The sequence below is a fragment of the Leucopleurus acutus genome (assembly GCF_964270905.1).
Source record: "Leucopleurus acutus genome assembly, chromosome: 15".
Classification (NCBI taxonomy): Eukaryota; Metazoa; Chordata; class Mammalia; order Artiodactyla; family Delphinidae; genus Leucopleurus; species Leucopleurus acutus.
The window spans coordinates 68770459-68790139 of record NC_139157.1 but is presented as its reverse complement, the minus strand read 5'-3'; the positions used below and the strand labels follow the sequence as shown (position 1 = coordinate 68790139).

General features: G+C 36.0%; 1 protein-coding gene across 1 annotated transcript in view; it reads left to right on the top strand.

Annotated features, from left to right (window-relative positions):
* Positions 1 to 19681, top strand: part of ZNF292 (zinc finger protein 292) — an 85415-nt gene that overhangs the window by 32232 nt on the left and 33502 nt on the right. The window contains exons 2-4 of the mRNA XM_082855306.1: positions 10293 to 10447; positions 10642 to 10720; positions 12984 to 13119. Of these exons, the coding sequence (XP_082711432.1) occupies positions 10293 to 10447; positions 10642 to 10720; positions 12984 to 13119 (370 nt within the window). The remainder of the gene's footprint in view (positions 1 to 10292; positions 10448 to 10641; positions 10721 to 12983; positions 13120 to 19681) is intronic.

The following is a 19681-nucleotide window of genomic DNA, read 5'->3' as shown; positions in this document are numbered from 1 at the left end:
CTTCTACCCATTTCATTCAGATTTTTAAGCTGTTTCATTAAAAAACAAGTAAATAGTTAAAAAAAGATTTTAAAGCTATTTCAAATAAGGAATAAGGTTATTCAGTGTATATCTTAAGATTTTTAAAAAATATGTATTGCTTCTGTAGTTTTGGTCCGTTTCTCATTCCTAATTCTATTTATTTGTGCCTTCTCTCTTTTTTTTTTTGATTATTTTTGCCAAAGGTTGTTTGTTTTTTTTTTTTAAGTCTTTCAAATGACCAGTGTTTGGTTTTGTTGATCCTCTGTTGTATCTTCATTTTCTATTTCATATATAAATATATCTGCTCTTGTTTTTACTACTTTAAAATTTTTAAACTTTGAATTTATTCTCTTTGTCTAACTTAAGTTAGCTACTTAACTCAGCTGTTTTCACAAAATTGTGTGTAACAACCGCAAAACCCTAGTGACATCTAATAGTAAGTATGTATTGCTCATTCATCTGAAGTCAGGGCATGGTTGGCTAGGCAATCTGCTGGTCTTGGTTGGAGTCATACAGGTTTAAGGTTGGCTGGATGTTGCCTGGTATAGGGTGGCCTCAACTAGAGCAACAGGGGTGGCATCTTCTCATCTTCCTGGGAACAGCAGGCTAATCTGGACATATCTTCTCCTTTTGATGGTAGAAGCATACGAAGGAGCAAGATTCTTAAACTTATAGATGACCTACCATCACTTCTGACACGTTCTTTTGGTCAAAACAAGTCACATGGGGTAGGAAAATATTCTCTACCACTATGAGAAGTATTCCAGAGTCATGTGAAAAACGGCGTGGATACAAGGAGGAGTGAGGAATTCAGTCTACCACACTTGCCATCCCCAATATTTTGCTCTTCCAAACTTTTTATTATAGAAAAAGTACAAGAATAGTACACTGAATACTCATATACCTTTTACAAGATTCACCGGTGTTAACATTTTGCTATATTTGCTTTGTCTCATGCTTTAATTCTCCTTTTCTCCCTGAATCCTTCAGAGCTAGGCATCATGACATTGTGTAAGTCCAAAAATTGGACTTGTATTTATCTCTTAAGTCCAAAAATACAGTCATCACACAGGAAATTTTAACATTGACACAATAATATTATCTAATTACAATATATGTTCAGATTTCTCTGTTTGTCCCAGTAATATTCTCTATGACTTTTTCATTTTGTCTTTTTCTAATGCAGCCAATTTTGCTTTATCACAGCATAAGTATCCCTAGCAAAAAACCTTGCTATGCAAGATTGCACAACAAAAATCACAAGGCTTATGGGGAAAATGGGGTTAGAGGCACAACACTCGAAAACTTCATCAGTGTCACACACAGAACCTTATAAAAACTGTAGTACAATTTTATACCCCTTTAGTGGTTAAAACGTACATAACTTCAGATAAATGTGGTGCTTTACCTTGGAAAAGACCTGTACTTTGTTTGTAGGAGTGGGTGTCAGAAGGGATGCAGTTTGTGAGTTATTGTGAGGTGGTGGAAGGAGAGTTCTCTGAAATTGGACAGCAAGTTGTAAAACCATGTGTGGATGGGTGTGGCTCATCACACGCCTGGTGAACTGATGAAGGTGATACATGTTTTTGAGGTGTGTGCATTTTGTGTTTTCCTGCAAGCTTGGTTCAGCTGGGTATAGTTTTCTGCTTTCACCTAATGTTTCTCACCAGAAAAATCACACATAGGCAAATGGGAAATTAATGTTTTGCTCATACTGTGTTGCAACATATTTGCATGTTTTTTAAAGCTATAGCGTAACTTACAGTATAAACATTTGCATCTATAAATTTCCCTCTTAAGCTTGTTCTAGCTGCATCCTACAAATTTTGATGTGCTTTTGCTATAGTTCAAGTCTAAGTATTCTCCGATTTCTATTATGATTTCTTCCACCCGTGATTTAGAAATAGACTTAAGGGGGGAGAGGGATAGATTGGGAGTTTGGGATTGACATGTACACACTATTGTATGTATGTATATTTATTTATTTATTTACTTTCGGCTGCATTGGGTCTTTGTTGCTGCATGCATGCTTTCTCTAGTTGCAGCAAGTGGGGACTACTCTTCGTTTTGGTGTGTGGGCTTGTCATTGCGGTGACTTGTCTTTGTTGCGGAGCACGGGTTCTAGGCACACGGGCTTCAGTAGTTGTGGCACGCGGGCTCAGTAGTTGTGGCTCATGGGCTTAGTTGCTCCACGGCATGTGGGATCTTCCTGGACCAGGGATCAAATCCGTGTCCCCTGCGTTGGCAGGTGGATTCTTAACCACTGTGCCACCAGGGAAGTCCCACACTACTATATTTAAAATAGATAACCAACAAGGACCTACTGTATGCACAGGGAACTCTGCTCAATATTCTGTAATAACCTAAATGGGAAAAGAATTTGAAAAAGAATAGGTGCATGTATATGTATAACTGAATCACTTTGCTGTACACCTGAAACTAACACATTGTTAATCAACTATATTCCAATATAAAATAAAAAATTTTTTAAAATACGCTTAAAAATTTTCAAATTTGTACTTTTCTTTGTAAGGGTATTTTGTTAATAATTTCTGACTTTATTGCATCATGTTCAAAGAATGTGAAATGTATGATATTAATTCTTTGTTATTTTTTGTGACTATGTGACCTAGTTTTTGTAAATGTTTTGTGTTTTTAAAGAATGTGCATTCTCTAATTGTTGAGGGCAGGTTAATGTACTTAAATTATTTTATTTCCTTAGCTGAATATTCTATGTATATGTCACTAATTCAATCCAAACTCTCCCTCAGTTGTATAAATCTCCTCTAAACTTATTCAGGCACATTAGGTAGTCTTGTCAATTTCATCTTGAATAAATTTGTCCTAGAGCCATCTGATATGCTGTAGTTATTTTTCAGGCCCATTGCACAGCTGTCTTCTTGGGATCTTTCTTCATTTCCTGTCTCTGGTGTTAGATTCCCTTTTTCCTAGATATCATTTTCACTCCTTCCCTGGTTTATTCCCTCATTTTGGTGAAATTCCCTCTTCAGTAGCATCCTGAAAAAATATGCCTAGAAGTTGAAATTTTTGAGAATTTGCATGTCTGAAAATGACTCTTCTGTCTTAATACTTATGATAATTGGATGGAAATAATCGCCCCTCAGTTTTTAATGCAGTGCTTCATTTTCCTTTGGCTCCAGTGTTGCTGTTGAGAAGTCTGCTCACTGGTCCCCCTCCAAGCTTGTTTTGGTCTTCTCTTTGTCCTTGAGCTCTGAAATTTTATGAAATAGTACCTTGGTATAGGTCTAGTTTGAGTAATTGAGTTGGGCACTTAGTGGGTCTTTCAATTCTAAAATTCGTGTCCTTAGATTCTAGGAAATTAACTTGAATTAGTTCTTTGATTTGTTCCCTTCCATTTCTCTAACTTCCTGGAATTCCTCTTGTTGATTATGAGACCTCTAGCACTATTCTCCAAAGTTTCTTATCTTTTCTTTCCTTCCCTTTTACTCTACTTTCTGGGGAAATTTCCTCAGTTTATCTTCCAGCTCTTTAATTGAGGTTTTTATTTCTGCTATTACATTTTTAATTTGAATTGTTTTAAAATAAATATTCCTTTATGATATGGTGTTTCTATTCATAGGTCTAATAGACTCTCTCTCACACACACACACCCCCTAGAATATTTAAAAAAATTTTTTTTAACATCTTTATTGGGGTATAATTGCTTTACAATGGTGTGTTAGTTTCTGCTTTATAACAAAGTGAATCAGTTATACATATACATATGTTCCCATATCTCTTCCCTCTTGCGTCCCCCTCCCTCCCACCCTCCCTATCCCACCCCTCCAGGCGGTCACAAAGCACGGAGCTGATCTCCCTGTGCTATGCGGCTGCTTCCCACTAGCTATCTACCTTACGTTTGGTAGTGTATATATGTCCATGCCTCTCTTGCTTTGTCACAGCTCACCCTTCCCCCTGCCCATATCCTCAAGTCCGTTCTCCAGTAGGTCTGTGTCTTTATTCTTGTCTTACCCCTAGGTTCTTCATGACATTTTTTTCCCTTAAATTCCATATATATGTGTTAGCATATGATATTTGTCTTTCTCTTTCTGACTTACTTCACTCTGTATGACAGACTCTAGGTCTATCCACCTCATTACAAATAGCTCAATTTCGTTTCTTTTTATGGCTGAGTAATATTCCATTGTATATATGTGCCACATCTTCTTTATCCATTCATCTGATGATGGGCATTTAGGTTGTTTCCATGTCCTGGCTATTGTAAATAGAGCTGCAACGAACATTGTGGTACATGACTTTTTTTGAATTGTGGTTTTCTCAGGGTATATGCCCAGTAGTGGGATTGCTGGGTCGTATGGTAGTTCTGTTTGTAGTTTTTTAAGGAACCTCCATACTGTTCTCCATAGTGGCTGTACCGCTTCATATTCCCACCAACAGTGCAGGAGTGTTCCCTTTTCTCCACACCCTCTCCAGCATTTATTGTTTCTAGATTTTTTGATGATGGCCATTCTGACTGCACACACTAGAATATTAATGATAGTTTCTTGGAATTTTGTCTTCTCCTTGTATAGTCTCTGCTTGCTCCAAGTTTCTTTTCTTTTTTTTTAACTAATGTGTTTCAACCTCCTGCGTGGTCCTTGGCTGTCCATATTTAAAGGTTTACCACTGAAAAATGGATTGAGAGCTCCAGGCCCATGAGTGGGATTTGTTGTGGTTTTCACTGTAGGGGGACCTAGCTGTTTCCTTTTCATGGGGGAAGGCCTGGTGTCAGAATCTTTGGGTCTTTTCTCTTGAATTTCCTGAGAAGGACTCAGCTAAGGAGGTTCTGGCAATTTTGGAGGGAAAAGGACATGAGAAGGGAGCTGTCTCTATAGTCAGTATGTAAAGCTGACTTAATGCTCCCCTTATCTCTGTGCAGACACCTTTTTTTCTATACTTCTCTCCAGAATAAACTGCTGGGGATAGAGAGGAGTAGTGCCTAGCTTTGGTCACCTAGCTGTGGAGAGGGATGCAGAAATCAGAGAGGCCAACTGCTTAAATAGACTTTCAGCCAATCCTCTCATTCTCAGTCTCACCTTTGCCCCCATTTCCAGAGGCACCTGGTGCTCCCAGTTCTTGAGCCCTTCCATGATTCTTCAGAATTAGGTCTTTACCTAAAGACTACTTTGGAGTTATTTTTCATAGAGTGCCCATCTTCCGTATGCTTTCCAGTGTTTAAAATTTTGTTTCTCTTTCCTCTGTTCCTATTTTCTTAGTCCTTGTGGGTTTATGCCAGTTTAAAAAAAAAATTACTGTTGGTTTAGTGAGGTTTGGAGAGAACAAGGTGCGAAATATATGTGTCCAATCCACCATTTTCACGCAAAACCTTAAAATAAATTTTAGTAACTTTGAAATTATAAGAGTATCACTCACCAAAGGCTCAGTGGGTACATAAAAGTCAAAACTCTGTTATTTGCCTTCTTTCAGTCCTGTACAGTGGAGTTTTTCTGGAGGTTACATGATCTGTGATATTGCAGCAGATTAAATGCAGGGATATGAGAATCCTGCTCTTTTGTATTAAGCCAAACATTGAAGAGATTTGAAAAATGTAAGAAATGCCACTCTTCTCACTAATTTTTTTGAAAACAATTTTTTTCATTAAAAATACCCTATTTATAGTAACGTGATGGGTTTGTTGTTATTTTAAATCCATTTGTAAGTATATAATTAAATATCTCAGTTTTCATTTCTAATTCTCACATGGTGAAAATCAGTAGTTATAATCCCCATAAACAAATGCTTTGGGATTCTCAGTAATTTTTAAGAAAGGGTCATGAGATCAAAACTTTTGAGAACTTCCACTCTAGAGAATCATAGCTATAAATTGGAATTGGACCATGAGTGTAAGAGTATAAACATATCCAACACTCCATTCTTACCTTTATGTAGGACAATAATGTAATTTAATCCTCTTGCTTATTAAATTTAACACCCCTGTGGTTTTATTCCCCTTTTATTCTTCTTTCGTTTTTCTCTCCTAATAATCCTTAGAGGAACTAAAGGAAGCTTCTGGAAGTTAATCTATACTGTCTTCCTCCCTAGAGTATATATGTCCTAGTCTCTGCTGATGTAGATAATGAGAAATCAACTTAACAGCCAGAATATTAAATGTGCATTTTTGTTCCCAAGGGGGTGAAAATTGGTTCTTAAGGAGCAAAAAGAATCTTAGATATTACAATAGCTTGTGACCCATAAACAGACAGTACATCTGTGGTATTAAAATTTCATTGCGGTTGGGGGACAGTTAGGGAAAAAAGTCAGAAGTTTCCTTAGGAGCGGATGAAAATGAAAAAGAGGTTGAGAAACACTTAGTTTTAGAGATCCTGCTGGAATATGATCCTTTAACCTTTCTTTTGCTTGTATTTCTTCCTCTGATCCTAATACACGCTATAGGAAAGGTGGTGACGACAAATAACTTGCAGGAAGACAGTAGGTCCCTTAAAGAGGGAGGCAGCTGGGTAAGGCTTCCAGCAAGCAGAGAGCCCATGCCTCAGCTCCTGCCAGTTATTTCAGTGCCGGAATATGGACCCAAGGTTTCCAAATGAAAAAAAAAAAAAAGTCAGAAATCCAAGTTCTATGTAAACTTATGATTTTTAAGTGTTAGAAACTAATTAAAATAATTTTTAAACAATATGCCCACCAATCAAAACCTCTCTGAGCCCCACTAGTGTAGTCTCTTCTGTTGTGATGGAATGTGTCTCCCAAATAGGACTGCTTTACTGCATTCTGAACTCAGAGCTGTTTTGCTCCTGCTTGAGTAACTTCAGTGATGGAGACCAACCTGTTCAATTTTTTTTTTTTTTTTTTTTGCTGTACGTGGGCCTCTTACTGTTGTGGCCTCTCCCGTTGCAGAGCACAGGCTCCGGACGCGCAGGCTCAGCGGCCATGGCTCACGGGCCTAGCCACTCCGTGGCACGTGGGATCTTCCCAGACCGGGGCACGAACCCGTGTCCCTTGCATCGGCAGGTGGACTCTCAACCACTGCGCCACCAGGGAAGCCCAACCTGTTCAATTTTTGGTTAACTGTAATTGTTTGATCGTCAGTCTCATAGGAAGCAGAAATTTATCTCCTTAAAACTTTAACTTAGTGGTGCTGGTTTGTCCTGTGAGAGCACATAGAGTAAGACTAACTCTTGTTTTATGTGACAGGTCTTCAGATTTGTTAATTTGGCTGTGAATCAAAGTTTTATTTCTCTAGAAATTTAGAGCATAGTATTTAAGAACTCAGGCTCTGAAATCAGACTGTTAAGGTTTGAATCTCCTCTATGCTTCTAGTTCTGTGCTCTTGGGGCTTATTTGTTTCTTTAACTATTTTATGCCTTTGTCCATTTTAATATAAGCATATTACTGTAATTTATCTAATTGCTAATAGGTATTGTAAAGCTTGCAGAACAGTGCCTAGCATATAGTAAATATTCAGTAAATGTTATTTATTGCCCAGATTAAGCATCCCGTCCTTAGTTCCATTAATCATTCTTTATAGAACACAGTTTTAACTTCTCTTACTATACTTAATTTACAGTTTACTCATTAATGGAAGCAATCTGGTGCCTCGTAGGAAGACTTACAGATTTCTTTTCCTATCTCTTATCCTCTATACCCCTCGCATATCCCTCTGCAAACCAGATCACAACTTTTATTTTTGGTCATTTGTGTATGTGTATTTAAATATAAAAACACCACATACACATGTGGACTTGCTCATTCTTGATCACATGTGGGAGTAAAAACCATTGGAGAGGCAACCAAAGTGTGAGGCTTAGGCCCCTCCCCCACCTTCCTAATAGAACCCTGATTTTATTCACACATTTTCCTTCTTCAGCATGGCTTTGTGCTTCGGAGAAACCTTGGAGAGTGGGCAACCATGGAGTTCCTTTATGGCTGTGTGATTTTTGACGTAGGTGTCTGATGAAATTCTGGCTGTTGGGACCTGAGGAAAAATTTACTGATAGAAATTGGGTTTATGGTTTCTGGGAAGGGTTTCTTTGTTGCTTGAAAAGATGCACATGAAGTGGTGGTCTCATCTTTTCTTCTGGTTATTGCTGAGACCTAGGGACTGGGTGGGGCACCACCTGAGGACGGCAGAGTGAAAGCAGAGGTGGTCCTTGAAGACGTTGTTGAGCCGCTAAACTAACCAATCCCAGAACTTGCTCTTCCTCTTAATCTCTTATTATGTGGGAAACCTTTATTATTGTTTCTGCTGCTTTGAGTTGGATTTTCTTACTTTCAGCTGAAATAAGCTTAACCAATAAAGAGGTCAAGTTATTTAATTCTACTATGGCTGGCAAACTAGATAAATAGTACATAACCTCATAGAGTTATGAGGAATAATTGAAGTAATAAAGTAATCTACAGATTTATAGTTGTGACATAACCACAAACAGTTTGTAGTGGACAGAATGTTTCACAGAGAGTGAGGAGGCTGCCTGGCTTTGCTGATTGCCAATTCAGTTAATATTCGAATTGCAGGTCACTGGACTTCGTAAAACAGAATTAAGTGATCTTGAAGGTCTGTTCTGATTCTGTGTAAAAAATATGAGTCTGATTGTTCTGGAATTCCTGCCTGAAAGCCTTTGTATAGATTAAGGTAGTAGATATAAATAAGTAACTTTTTTAGTTGAAGAAAGCATAATTTATGAACTAGTCATGTTGGGAATGCTTCCAGTTTCACAATGCTTCTACTAATCTTAGTGTTTTGAGAAACAAGGGAAGCTCTACTATCAGTACACTTACTGGTTATGAATATCAACTCATACCTTTATAAAAATAGATATTTAACCCAACTTTTAAACTTATTCTCCTATATGTAATCAGTATGAGCATGCTATTAGTTTTCTTTTTCCTACCATCTTTTATTAAATCTGCTGTGATCCTTTTCCTCTACCCTTTCCCTAGTTACATTATTCCCAGACTGTTAAAAAGCCACCTAAAAGGTCTGCTTTTCACCAGAATCTGCTTTCTCTTCCTCTTTCCCCATCTATAAAATGAGGTGAAAGTATATCATTTTTAAGGTGCTTTATGGTTCTCACATTCTGTGACTTGTCAATTATTTTTCTCATCAATTCAGACTCTGTTATACCCAAAAGAACTCATCTTTGATTATAATTAAAGGTAACTTTAAAAACTTTTTCGGACTTCCCTGGTGGCGCAGTGGTTAAGAATCCATCTGCCAATGCAGGGGATACGGGTTCGAGCCCTGGTCCAGGAAGACCCCACATGCCGCGGAGCAACTAAGCCCGTGCGCCACAACTACTGAGCCTGTACTCTAGAGCTCATGAGCCACAACTACTGAGCCCTCGCACCACAACTACTGAAGCCTGCACTCCACAGCTACTGAAGCCCGCACACATAGAACCTGTGCTCGGCAACAAGAGAAGCCACCACAGTGGGAAGCCCACACACAGCAACAAAGAGTAGCCCCTGCTTGCCGCAACTAGAGAAAGTCTGCGCGCAGCAACAAAGACCCAACGCAGCCAAAAATGAAAATAAATAAAATAAAAAACCCCCAAAAAACCAAGCACTTTATTACAAAAATAATCATTCTTTCTTTGTAATGATTATTACAAAAATAAAAACCCCCCAAAAAACCAAGCACTTTATTACAAAAATAATCAATCATTCTTTGTAATGATTATTACAAAAATCATTCTTATAATCATTCTTTAATATCTTTAATAGTGATTTTATGTGTGTTGAACATCTTTAGATATTTTTAGTGATAACTCATCCTAAAAACCAGTAATATACTATATACTATTTTTTATTAACTGAAAACATTTCATGTCTTTTCTGACCATATGTGGTTAATTTATTTGTTAGGTGTTGAATTTTATGTTCCTTGCATGAAAAATAGAACACATAAATATTTGAAATTCTTCACTGCATGCCTGGCCAAGTATTACTTGCCCAGGTGTCTTCTTTTTAAAATAACTTTTAAATCTTAGAAATTTGTGGGTGAAAGGGTGGATTTTGACTTGGAAAGAGAGGAGATAATGCTTTCACTATTTAAAACCAAACTTCATGAAAAGATGCTATTGTTGGATGAATTAACACTAATCTTGTCTCCTACAAAGAGCTGCTGGAAGTAAGATTACGGCTTTATTACTTTCAATATTTTAATCAGTGTAAACTGCTTTTTGTTTTTATAAATAAAAGTTATTTCTCAAAATTTCTTAGGAAGGAAAAACAGTTGAGTAATCAATATGTATTTTTATTTACGTTGAATACTTTTTATTATCCCTTCCAAACAGACACTCCTTGAATATGCAGAGAAATGGAAAACTTCAGAAGATCCTTTACCTTTATTGGAGGTATACACAGTGGCTATCCAAAGTTATGTTAAAGCCCGACCTTATCTTACCTCTGAATGTGAAAATGTAGCATTGGTTCTGGAACGCTTGGCATTGTGAGTAGACCTTTGAGTAAATAAAAAATTAGATTTAGCTTTTTTGTTTTTAACTCTGTATCTCAAATCTTATGATAGTTTAATTTTAAATAGATTAGTTATGGACAGTCTACTGATGATATTAGAATTATTCATCTTATTTTACTTCGAATTTTAGTAATTATTTGTATCCTTACCAACCTTTTGTTTTTTAGAAGCTGTGTTGACCTTTTACTGTGTCTGCCTGTTGAGTTATCTGATAAACAGTGGGAACAATTTCAGACACTGGTGCAGGTGAGAATATTTACTTACTAGATTTAATATAGGTATATTTTATGGCAATTTTCTTTATTCTTAATAAATTACTTGGTTAAACTTTAAATGATCTAAGTAATGACAAACATTAATTGCTGTTCTTATTAACATTAATGTCTTGCATATAGTCAGTGCTCAGTAGATGTTTGCTAAATGAATATATACATTTAAGTAGATTGGTTGAATATTGCACTGTTCTTTAAGATCAGATAATTAGAACTTTGCCAGAGCAGTAAGGGAACACAAAAGAAAATGCCCTCATTTGTATTTAGAAACAGTTTAACTAATTGTTGAAAATTGCAATATGCTTTATAAGAATTTAACATATCTCATTTAATCCTTATGAAAACTTTGTGGGGGTAGGTATATTTTTCCCATTTTAAAGGTGAGGAAACTGAGGCTCAACTCTAAAATATTTATCTGCCCAAACTTGTATAGCTAATATCAGAGTAGTTATTTGAACCAAGATTCTTTACTCCGTAGTCCATACTTTTTCTCCTATATCTGAAAATACATGCTTATCTCTGTTACTTAGGGCTGTTATTCTACTTATAAAAGTACTACATAGTTTAGCACTTAGTTGTTTTGCAGAATTTCAAGAATGTTAAATTTTGCTAAGCACTAGATTGTGCTGGATATTTTATAGCTTCAAGTAAAGTTTGATTAATTGGTTAGTTAAGAAGAATGTTCCTGCCAACTAGTCTCAAAAAGTTTAGTTGTCTCTCTCTTCCTGTAGCCAGAGTTCTTAAAATATCTTTTGGCCTTATGTTTTTCCATAGAAGAGATATTAAAAGAGGATTAGTCTCAAATTTTAGAAGCATGTGAAATAAACTATAGTTAGAGAAATCAACTTTCCTATTTTAATATTAAAATCACATCAAGTGCAAAATTCTTGAAGATAGGATTCATACCTTTATTCCAAAGGATTCAACATAGAGTTTTACATAGTAGGTAGATACTTAATAACTGTTGAAAGTGTCTTGTTGTGTTTGTCACATTGCAGCTAACTTTTTGATCATGCAATTTGTACTTCAGCATATCAGTAACTTTTGTCTCAGGTTTTTTTCCCCAGCAAGTGGTTATTTTTAGGTAAATGATTATCTCAGAACTTTTTTTGATTGTTTGGCACTCAGATACACTCTACCACAGAATTAATTATATAAATAGTTTATATACAAATATAATACTGAATTCCTCATATTAATTTTGTTTGTCAACATAAGGTAAGCCTTTTCAACTTCCTTTTTTGAAACAATAGCACTACTTGATACTTTTTCTTATGGTTTAATGAGGAGGAAATAACTCTTTAAATCCCAGTATGGAGCTCTCAGCAGTTGCTCAAAGAAAATTTCTTAAAGCACTTGAACTGTTCAGTGAGATTTTTATGGTTTTGAGGAATAAACTTTTTATACAAACACAGCGTGCAGCTTTAAGAGTTTCCATGACACTTTGCTTTCATTTCAGAGCTTCCTTGGGCTTATTTTATACCTGCTTAACAGCATTTGTTTTATTTTGCCTGTGTTTTAACTGTTTTTAAGCATCTCTTTACTCCACTAGAGGATAATACGCCCCATAAACGCAGGGACTAGTTGCTCTCTTCCTTGGTACTTTGCCCATAGAAATTCTCAATAAACATTTTCTGAATTGAGTTAAAACTATTGGTCTTTTGTGACCTGAAGAATATGCTAATTGCATGAACACTTGCAAACAACAAGTAAGCAAGGTTCAGTGTCAGCTTTAATAGGATATTGTAAGGCTATGTCATGAATAAATGAAAAATCATACATTTAGTTGTTTTCTTTTCATAAGTCCCTTTTATTGAAATATGTGTATATAAGTTGTGACTTAGCCCTTGATGCAGATTTGTCATTTATTAATGATAGAAGTTTTTTTGGAAATTTTTTTACTAACACAGAGGATATAAAACGTGTAAGGTCTTTCATGCTGTGGATACTCTAATAGCTTCCTTGAGAAATAACTTTGCTCTCGGTTTAGATTTTGGGGAAAAAATAATATGAACTTATTTCTAGAAATACATTTTATTTATTTAAAATTTATAATTCTTGTCCTTGAGATTCATCTTTAAAAATCAGAAGTAAAGGATTCAGCACTTTGTAATGTGACATGAAAATTTTAAGATAAAAGTCTTATTTTTCAAAAGTTTAGTATTATATTTAAAGCCTGATAAGCTTGCTTTTGAAAATCTGTTGTAATTCTTTGGATGTTTATTTAATATTTATAGGTAGCTCATGAAAAGCTGATGGAGAATGGCAGCTGTGAATTGCATTTTTTAGCTACTCTAGCTCAAGAGACTGGGGTGTGGAAAAACCCGGTACTGTGCACTATTCTTTCCCAGGAACCATTGGATAAGGATAAAGGTAAATTTTCTAGAGAGCAGAGAGAAAAAAAAGAATCATTAGACTAGAAATAAGTACTTAAAATTGTTTTGATATAATTCATCTCAAGATGTTCCAAGAAGGACCATTTAATTAAATTTTATATGAGGTGCTTGAGGCCCTTCACCTTTTTTTAATTGGGGGAAGATGTGTTTATAGGATTATATAATCTTAGAGTAACAGTTTTTTTCTCAACATTATTTGATCAGAGGAATTCCCTCTGTAACATCCTGACAGGTGGCAATCTAGCTTATATTTGATAACTAACTTATTTGACAGATGGAGAAGCAGAAACAGGGTAGTGAAATGATTTTCCTCAGAATAAGAAATTAATGCGGGAACTCTCAAATCTTCTGTCTCTGAGATTAGTACTCTTTCTCAAACAGCTTTTTTTCTCAGACTTACTTTATCCTGCTTTGTTATTATTGTATGAGCTTAGGCAACAAAGATCCCAGTCAAACTCAAACTGGCAGGTAGCCTATCAGAATTAGATGGCTAAATCACTAATATGTATAACACTTAATGTTCAGAATTCAAAAATTGTATGTGCTACGAAGAAGAGCACAATTATTGTCATTGGTACTTTTCTTGAGATTATTTAGGAAAGTGCCCAGATTCTACCCCAAGTTTTCCCAAGGTATTTAACTAGAGAAGTAAATAAGCTTCTTCCATTGTTTATTGATGTTTTCTTGTTAACTGATGGCAAACTCTAGGTATTTTGCTATGTGATAGCAATTTCTGAAGGCTCTGAGAAAGGAGTTCATTATTTGTTAACTCTTCTGGTACTTAGATATTTACCAAAAGGCTTCTCAGCTAATCTGGAAACTTCTCTTCAAGCTGGTTGTTCCTACCTGACTCCCCTCTTAACATTTCTCCCCATTTCTGGATAGTTTTAGCAGTGTTATCTGTTTCTTAGTTTTCACCAAAAGTTTATTTTTATTACCTCCCTTCCTTTGTGTATATCCACAGATTAGCTACATTGTTCTCAGACCCTCATTATTTAAAATAGGAAGAACAACAACAACATTTAAAAGTTGAGAATCTTGGAGTTGTTTTGCCTTTGTCATATTAGTTTTTTATTCGCAATATATTACCACCACCATGTTTTTATTCCTGTAACCAAATTATACTTTTTAGTCTTCTCAGCTTTGGAAATATTGGACATATGATATATTAATAATAATATCAGATTACATTGTATAGTTCCTTACAGTTTGAAATGTGCTTTTATGTACCTGCTTTCATTTAGCCTTCACAATGATCCTGGAGAAAAAGTGGGATCTTTATTGTCCCTATTTTACAGGTGAGAAAATGGAGGCTCAGAAAGATTAGTTCTTTTCTACATCACATTGTCAGTGATGTGAGGCAGAGCCAGGAATTGAAGTGAGGTCCCCAGCTTCTCTCCTTTTTATATTATGCCATGTTGCACCCAGCCTAATAAAATAAAATTGCACCTAGCTTAAATAATTAAATCCTTTTTTCTGTTGTTGGTTTCTGAAGACTGTCTTTGCCAAACTCACACATTATGCTAACGCAGGAAAATGGAACCTTTACCTTAGCAGAGATTTAACATTTACCTTAAAAGAATATGTGCTCAGTTTCCTTATTTGTTTAAATGTGCCTAACATTGTTTCTGTTAACAAATGTCTTTGCCTGTCTCTGTGCTGCTTTATTCCATGGTCTTCACATGGCATAGCTACTGGAATAATTTGGACTGTGCAGGCAAAAGGAGTTTCTACAATAACAGATGGATTGTAGGTAGCCAGATTTCATTACAACTCGTGAAGCAACCAGAGAGATGTTACATGACTGAGAGACTCTGCAGCCGTAATCTTTACTTGGTTCTCCATTATTTAGAATACTTCTTTGGTGGGAGTTATTCTGTGGGTAATCACATAGACTAGAAGTGTATGTTTATTTCCTCCTTTGAAAAACTTGAAGGAATTAACATTTTACACATACATACTAATTTATTTATATTTTCAAATTGGATGCTTCTACAGCATGTGGAACTTTTAGCTTTTTATATGATATATCCAGCCCCTTGGTTTAACCTACACTAGCCTATAGCAAGTTTGATGAGAAGAGCTAGAGCTCAGACAGTAATCAGAACACCATAATAAGCTGTGCTCATTAGTTTGTTTATAGCAAAGCCTTTGAAGGTTTGATGTACTATTTGAACAGTAGATGATCTACTTAATCTTGTTTTAAATAATTAATTTTTATTGACTAATTTTAGAACTACTAAAGCCCAGATAAACCAAGAAATGCTCTTTGATTTAGGGACTGAGGGTGTGTGGGACTAAATTAAAAATGCTGGTTTCACCTTAAGGTTTTAGTATCCTAGAATAAGATAACTCTAATAACTAAATCAGCATAATTCAAGTAGATGTCCATTGAATATCACAGGATCTTTAGGCTTACATATTACTTTTGCTTTTCTTTAGTTATCATCTCAGAATTGGAAAGGCACTGAATGCCCATTTATTTTTTACCCAATTTTAACTCCCTTCTAAAACATCACTTATAAATAAATGGGCCTTTGCTTGAAGACTTCTAGAGAATGGTAACTGTGTAATTCAGTCCATTCATAGCCTGCTATTAGATAATCTTCATTGTGTAAATTGTGAAAAACTACATTCTTAGAGTTGCCATCCTTTGGATGTAGTGCTACCCCTAAAGCCATACCTAACAAAGTACAAATCCCTCTTTCGTGCCATAGCAATTGAGATGCTTAAGGATCGTCATCATGTCTACACTTAGTCTTCTTTTATTCTAAAGACTGAAAGCCGTCCTGGTGTGGCATTATTTTAAATCTACAGTCATGATTCCTGACCTTTTAGTGCATTTTGTTTGTTGTTCTTATTCATGTGTAATTCTCAAAACTTATGTGTACCCCAAATGCTATCTGGCAGGCTCTGAAGTCATTGGTACTCTCATCCCCTTCATCTTAGTGTTACTTAAGATGACGTTACCTTTTTGGGTGGCCTTATTCTCACAACTCAGCGAGGTTACTAAAATCACAAAAATTAAGAAAAAAGAAAACTACTCTTAAATTATTTACATTTTTATATGTTGTGTTTTGGCACACAAAGTAGTCTTTTTTTTTCTTTTTAATTTCACTGTGTTAGATCCATGCTGCCTCTGCAACTTGTCAGTATCATTTAAAATCTTGATTTTGTTAATTCAAGATTTTTGTCCTTCCCTGTTTAAGCAGATCTTATTAGGATACACTCTGTTGGCATCCACGTTCTTTTTTTTTTTTAATTTATTTATTTTATTTATTTTTATTTTTGGCTGCGTTGTCTCTTCGTTGCGGTGCACGGGCTTCTCGTTGCAGTGGCTTCTCTCATTGTGGAGCGCGGGCTTCAGTAGTTGTGGCACGTGGGCTCTAGAGTGCAGGCTCAGTAGTTGTGATTCACGGGCTTAGTTGCTCCATGGCATGTGGGATCTTCCTGGGCCAGGGCTCAAACCTGTGTCCCCTGCATTGGTGGGTGGATTCTTAACGACTGTGCCACCAGGGAAGCCCGGCATCCAGGTTCTCGATAATAACCATTAAAAAGGTCATATCCAAAAACCTACCCTATGGGATACTTATAGAAATCTTCTTGCTTGCCCTTCAGTCTTTTAGCCAATGCCGTTTGATTATGGTTGTTTCATCAAATTCACCTATTTCCTTATGTCTGGTCCATGGCGCTCCTTTTTGTCTATCAGGATTTGATGAAAGACCACAAGAGGTACTTGGCTAGAGTTGTATTAAGTAAGATTGTTTAATATTGAGGTTAGTCTGATCTAATTAATTTTTAAATGAACTTTTTATTTCAGAATAGTTTTAGATTTACAGAAAAATTGTGAAGAGTTTCCAAATAATCCACAACCATTTTTCCCAACTGTTAATATCTTATATTAGCATGATACATTTGTTACAATTAATAAATCAATATCGATACTTTGTTACTGAGTAAAGTCCATACCTTATTCACATTTCCTTAGTTTTTACCTAATGTCCTTCTGTTCCAGGATCCCACCCAAGATACCGTATTACATTTAGTTGTCATATCTCCTTAGGCCCCTCTTGGCTGTGACGGTTTTTCAGACTTCCCTTGTTTTTGATGACCTTAGCAGTTTTGAGGAGTACTGGTCAGGTATTTTGTATCCCCTCAGTTGGGATTTGTCCGATGTTGCTCTCATGATTAGACCTGGGCTTGTGGGTCTGGGGGAGAAAGATCACAGAGGTACAGTGCCATTGTCATCACATCATACCAAAGGTACATATAATCAACATGATTTCTCACTGTTGGTGTTAACCTTGGTCACCTGGCTGAGGCAGTGTGTTTGTCAGGTTTCTCCACTGTGGAATTACTTCCCCCCCCCCCTTTCCATGCTGTACTCTTGGGAAAGAAGTTACCTTGTACAGCCCACACTTAAGAGGTGGAGAGTTAAGCTCCACCTCCTCGAGGAGGCAGTATCTGCACAGATTATTTGGAGTTCTCCACAGGAGATTTGTCTTTTCTTCCTTATCTGTCTATCTGTTTAGTCAATATGGACTCATGAATTTTTTTTTTATACTTTGGTGATAATCCAGTACTACTTAATTTTGTTGCTCAAATAGTTCAGCTTTGGCTCCCAAGAACTCTTTGAGTTAACTTCTGTGTCCCTTTGACATACCCCATCATTGTGAGTTATGTTTTTTATTTGAATACTTCCTTGTTTTCTGGCACTACAAGATGCTCCAGGCTTATTGTGCATATTTCCTGCCCTAATCCTAGAATCAGCTATTTCTCCAAGGAACCCTAGTTCCTTTTATTGGAGAATAGTATTGATATTAGAAACCAAGACCTGGTAATTGGGTCTGCTCATTGCTACTGAGGTGTCATTGCCTCTAGGACCTCTCAACAGACAAAGTAAGAAAATATATGTAAGTATAACTAATCTGTGTATGTACACATATCTATAAATGTTTCTGTATGTAACCAGCTGTATCTATATTAAACTAAATGTGAGAGTTTATACTGATGTCTCCAACTCTAATCTATATCACATGGATTATTCTAGCCTTCTCGCTTACCTGTAACCTCTCACTTCAATAGAATGTCATATAATTGGAATCATACAGTATGTAGCCTTTTCAGAATTACTTCTCTTACCATTGGCCATCCATATACTTAATCAATTCTAGTATACATGTATAGTGGTTTCAGAATTGATAACCTCTACCCCTGTGGGTACAGTTCCTCTTTCCATTCTTGCTGACTCCACTCATCCAAAGTTAGGTGAGCACCCCATTTTCCCACCTCTTTCAGTGAAGTTCTTTCATTACATTTGTAAGACAGATTCTTTTGCCATATTCTATGTTCTATCCTGGACTTCCCAACCGTCTAGATATTTTTTTTAATTTGCATACCTTGAGTCCTTCTTCATGCTGTAAAGTTCTGTGGGTTTTGACCAATGCATAGTATCATGTATTCACCATTACAGTATCATACAGAATAGTTTCACTGCCCTAAAAAAAATTAACTGTGCTTCACTGATTCAACCCTCTCCAGAACACCTGACAACTACTGATCCACTTACTATCTCTATAGTATTGCCTTTTCGAGATTGTCGTATAATTATAGACTTTTCAGTCTAGCTTCTTTCACTTAGCAGTATACATGTAACATTCATCTATGTCTTTGTGTGGCTTAATAGGTCATTCCTTTTTATTGCTGAATAGTATTCCATTGTGTGAATGTACTGTAGTTTGTTTATCCATTCACCTATTGAAGGACATCTTGTTTGCTGCCAGTTTGGGGCATTTATGAATAAAACTGCTATAAACATTGGCATGCAAGTTCTTGTGTGAACATAAATTTTCACATCAGTTGGGTAAATACCTAGGAGTAAGATTGCTAGGTCATATGGTAAGACTATGTTTTGCTTTGTAAGAAACTGCCAAACTGTACTATTCTGCATGTTGCTCTACATTCTCACTGGCAATTGGTGTTGTCTATTTTGGGAATTTTAGCCATTTTAATGGGTGTGTAGTGATATCCCATTGTTGTTTTAATTTGTGTTTCTGTACTGACAAGTGATACTGCACATCTTTTCACATGAATATTCGCCATCTGTATATCTTCTTGGGAGAGGCATCCATTTATATCTTCTGCCTACTTTTTAATTGTGTTGTATTTTCTTTTTAATTTTTATTGGAGTATAGTTGATTTACAATGTTGTGTTAGTTTCTGCTGTACAGCAAAGTGAATCAGTTATACATATACATATATCCACTCTTTTTTAGATTCTTTTCCCATATAGGTCATTACAGAGTATTGAATACAGTTCCCTGTGCTATACAGTAGGTTCTTATTAGTTATCTATTTTATATATAGTAGTGTGTACATGTCAATCCCAATCTCCCAATTTATCCCTGCTCTCCCTTTCCCCCTTGGTAACCATAAGTTTGTTTTCTACATCTATCACTCTGTTTCTGTTTTGTAAATAGGTTCATTTGTACCATTTTTTTAGATTCCACATATAAGTGTATCCATTCGATATTTGTCTT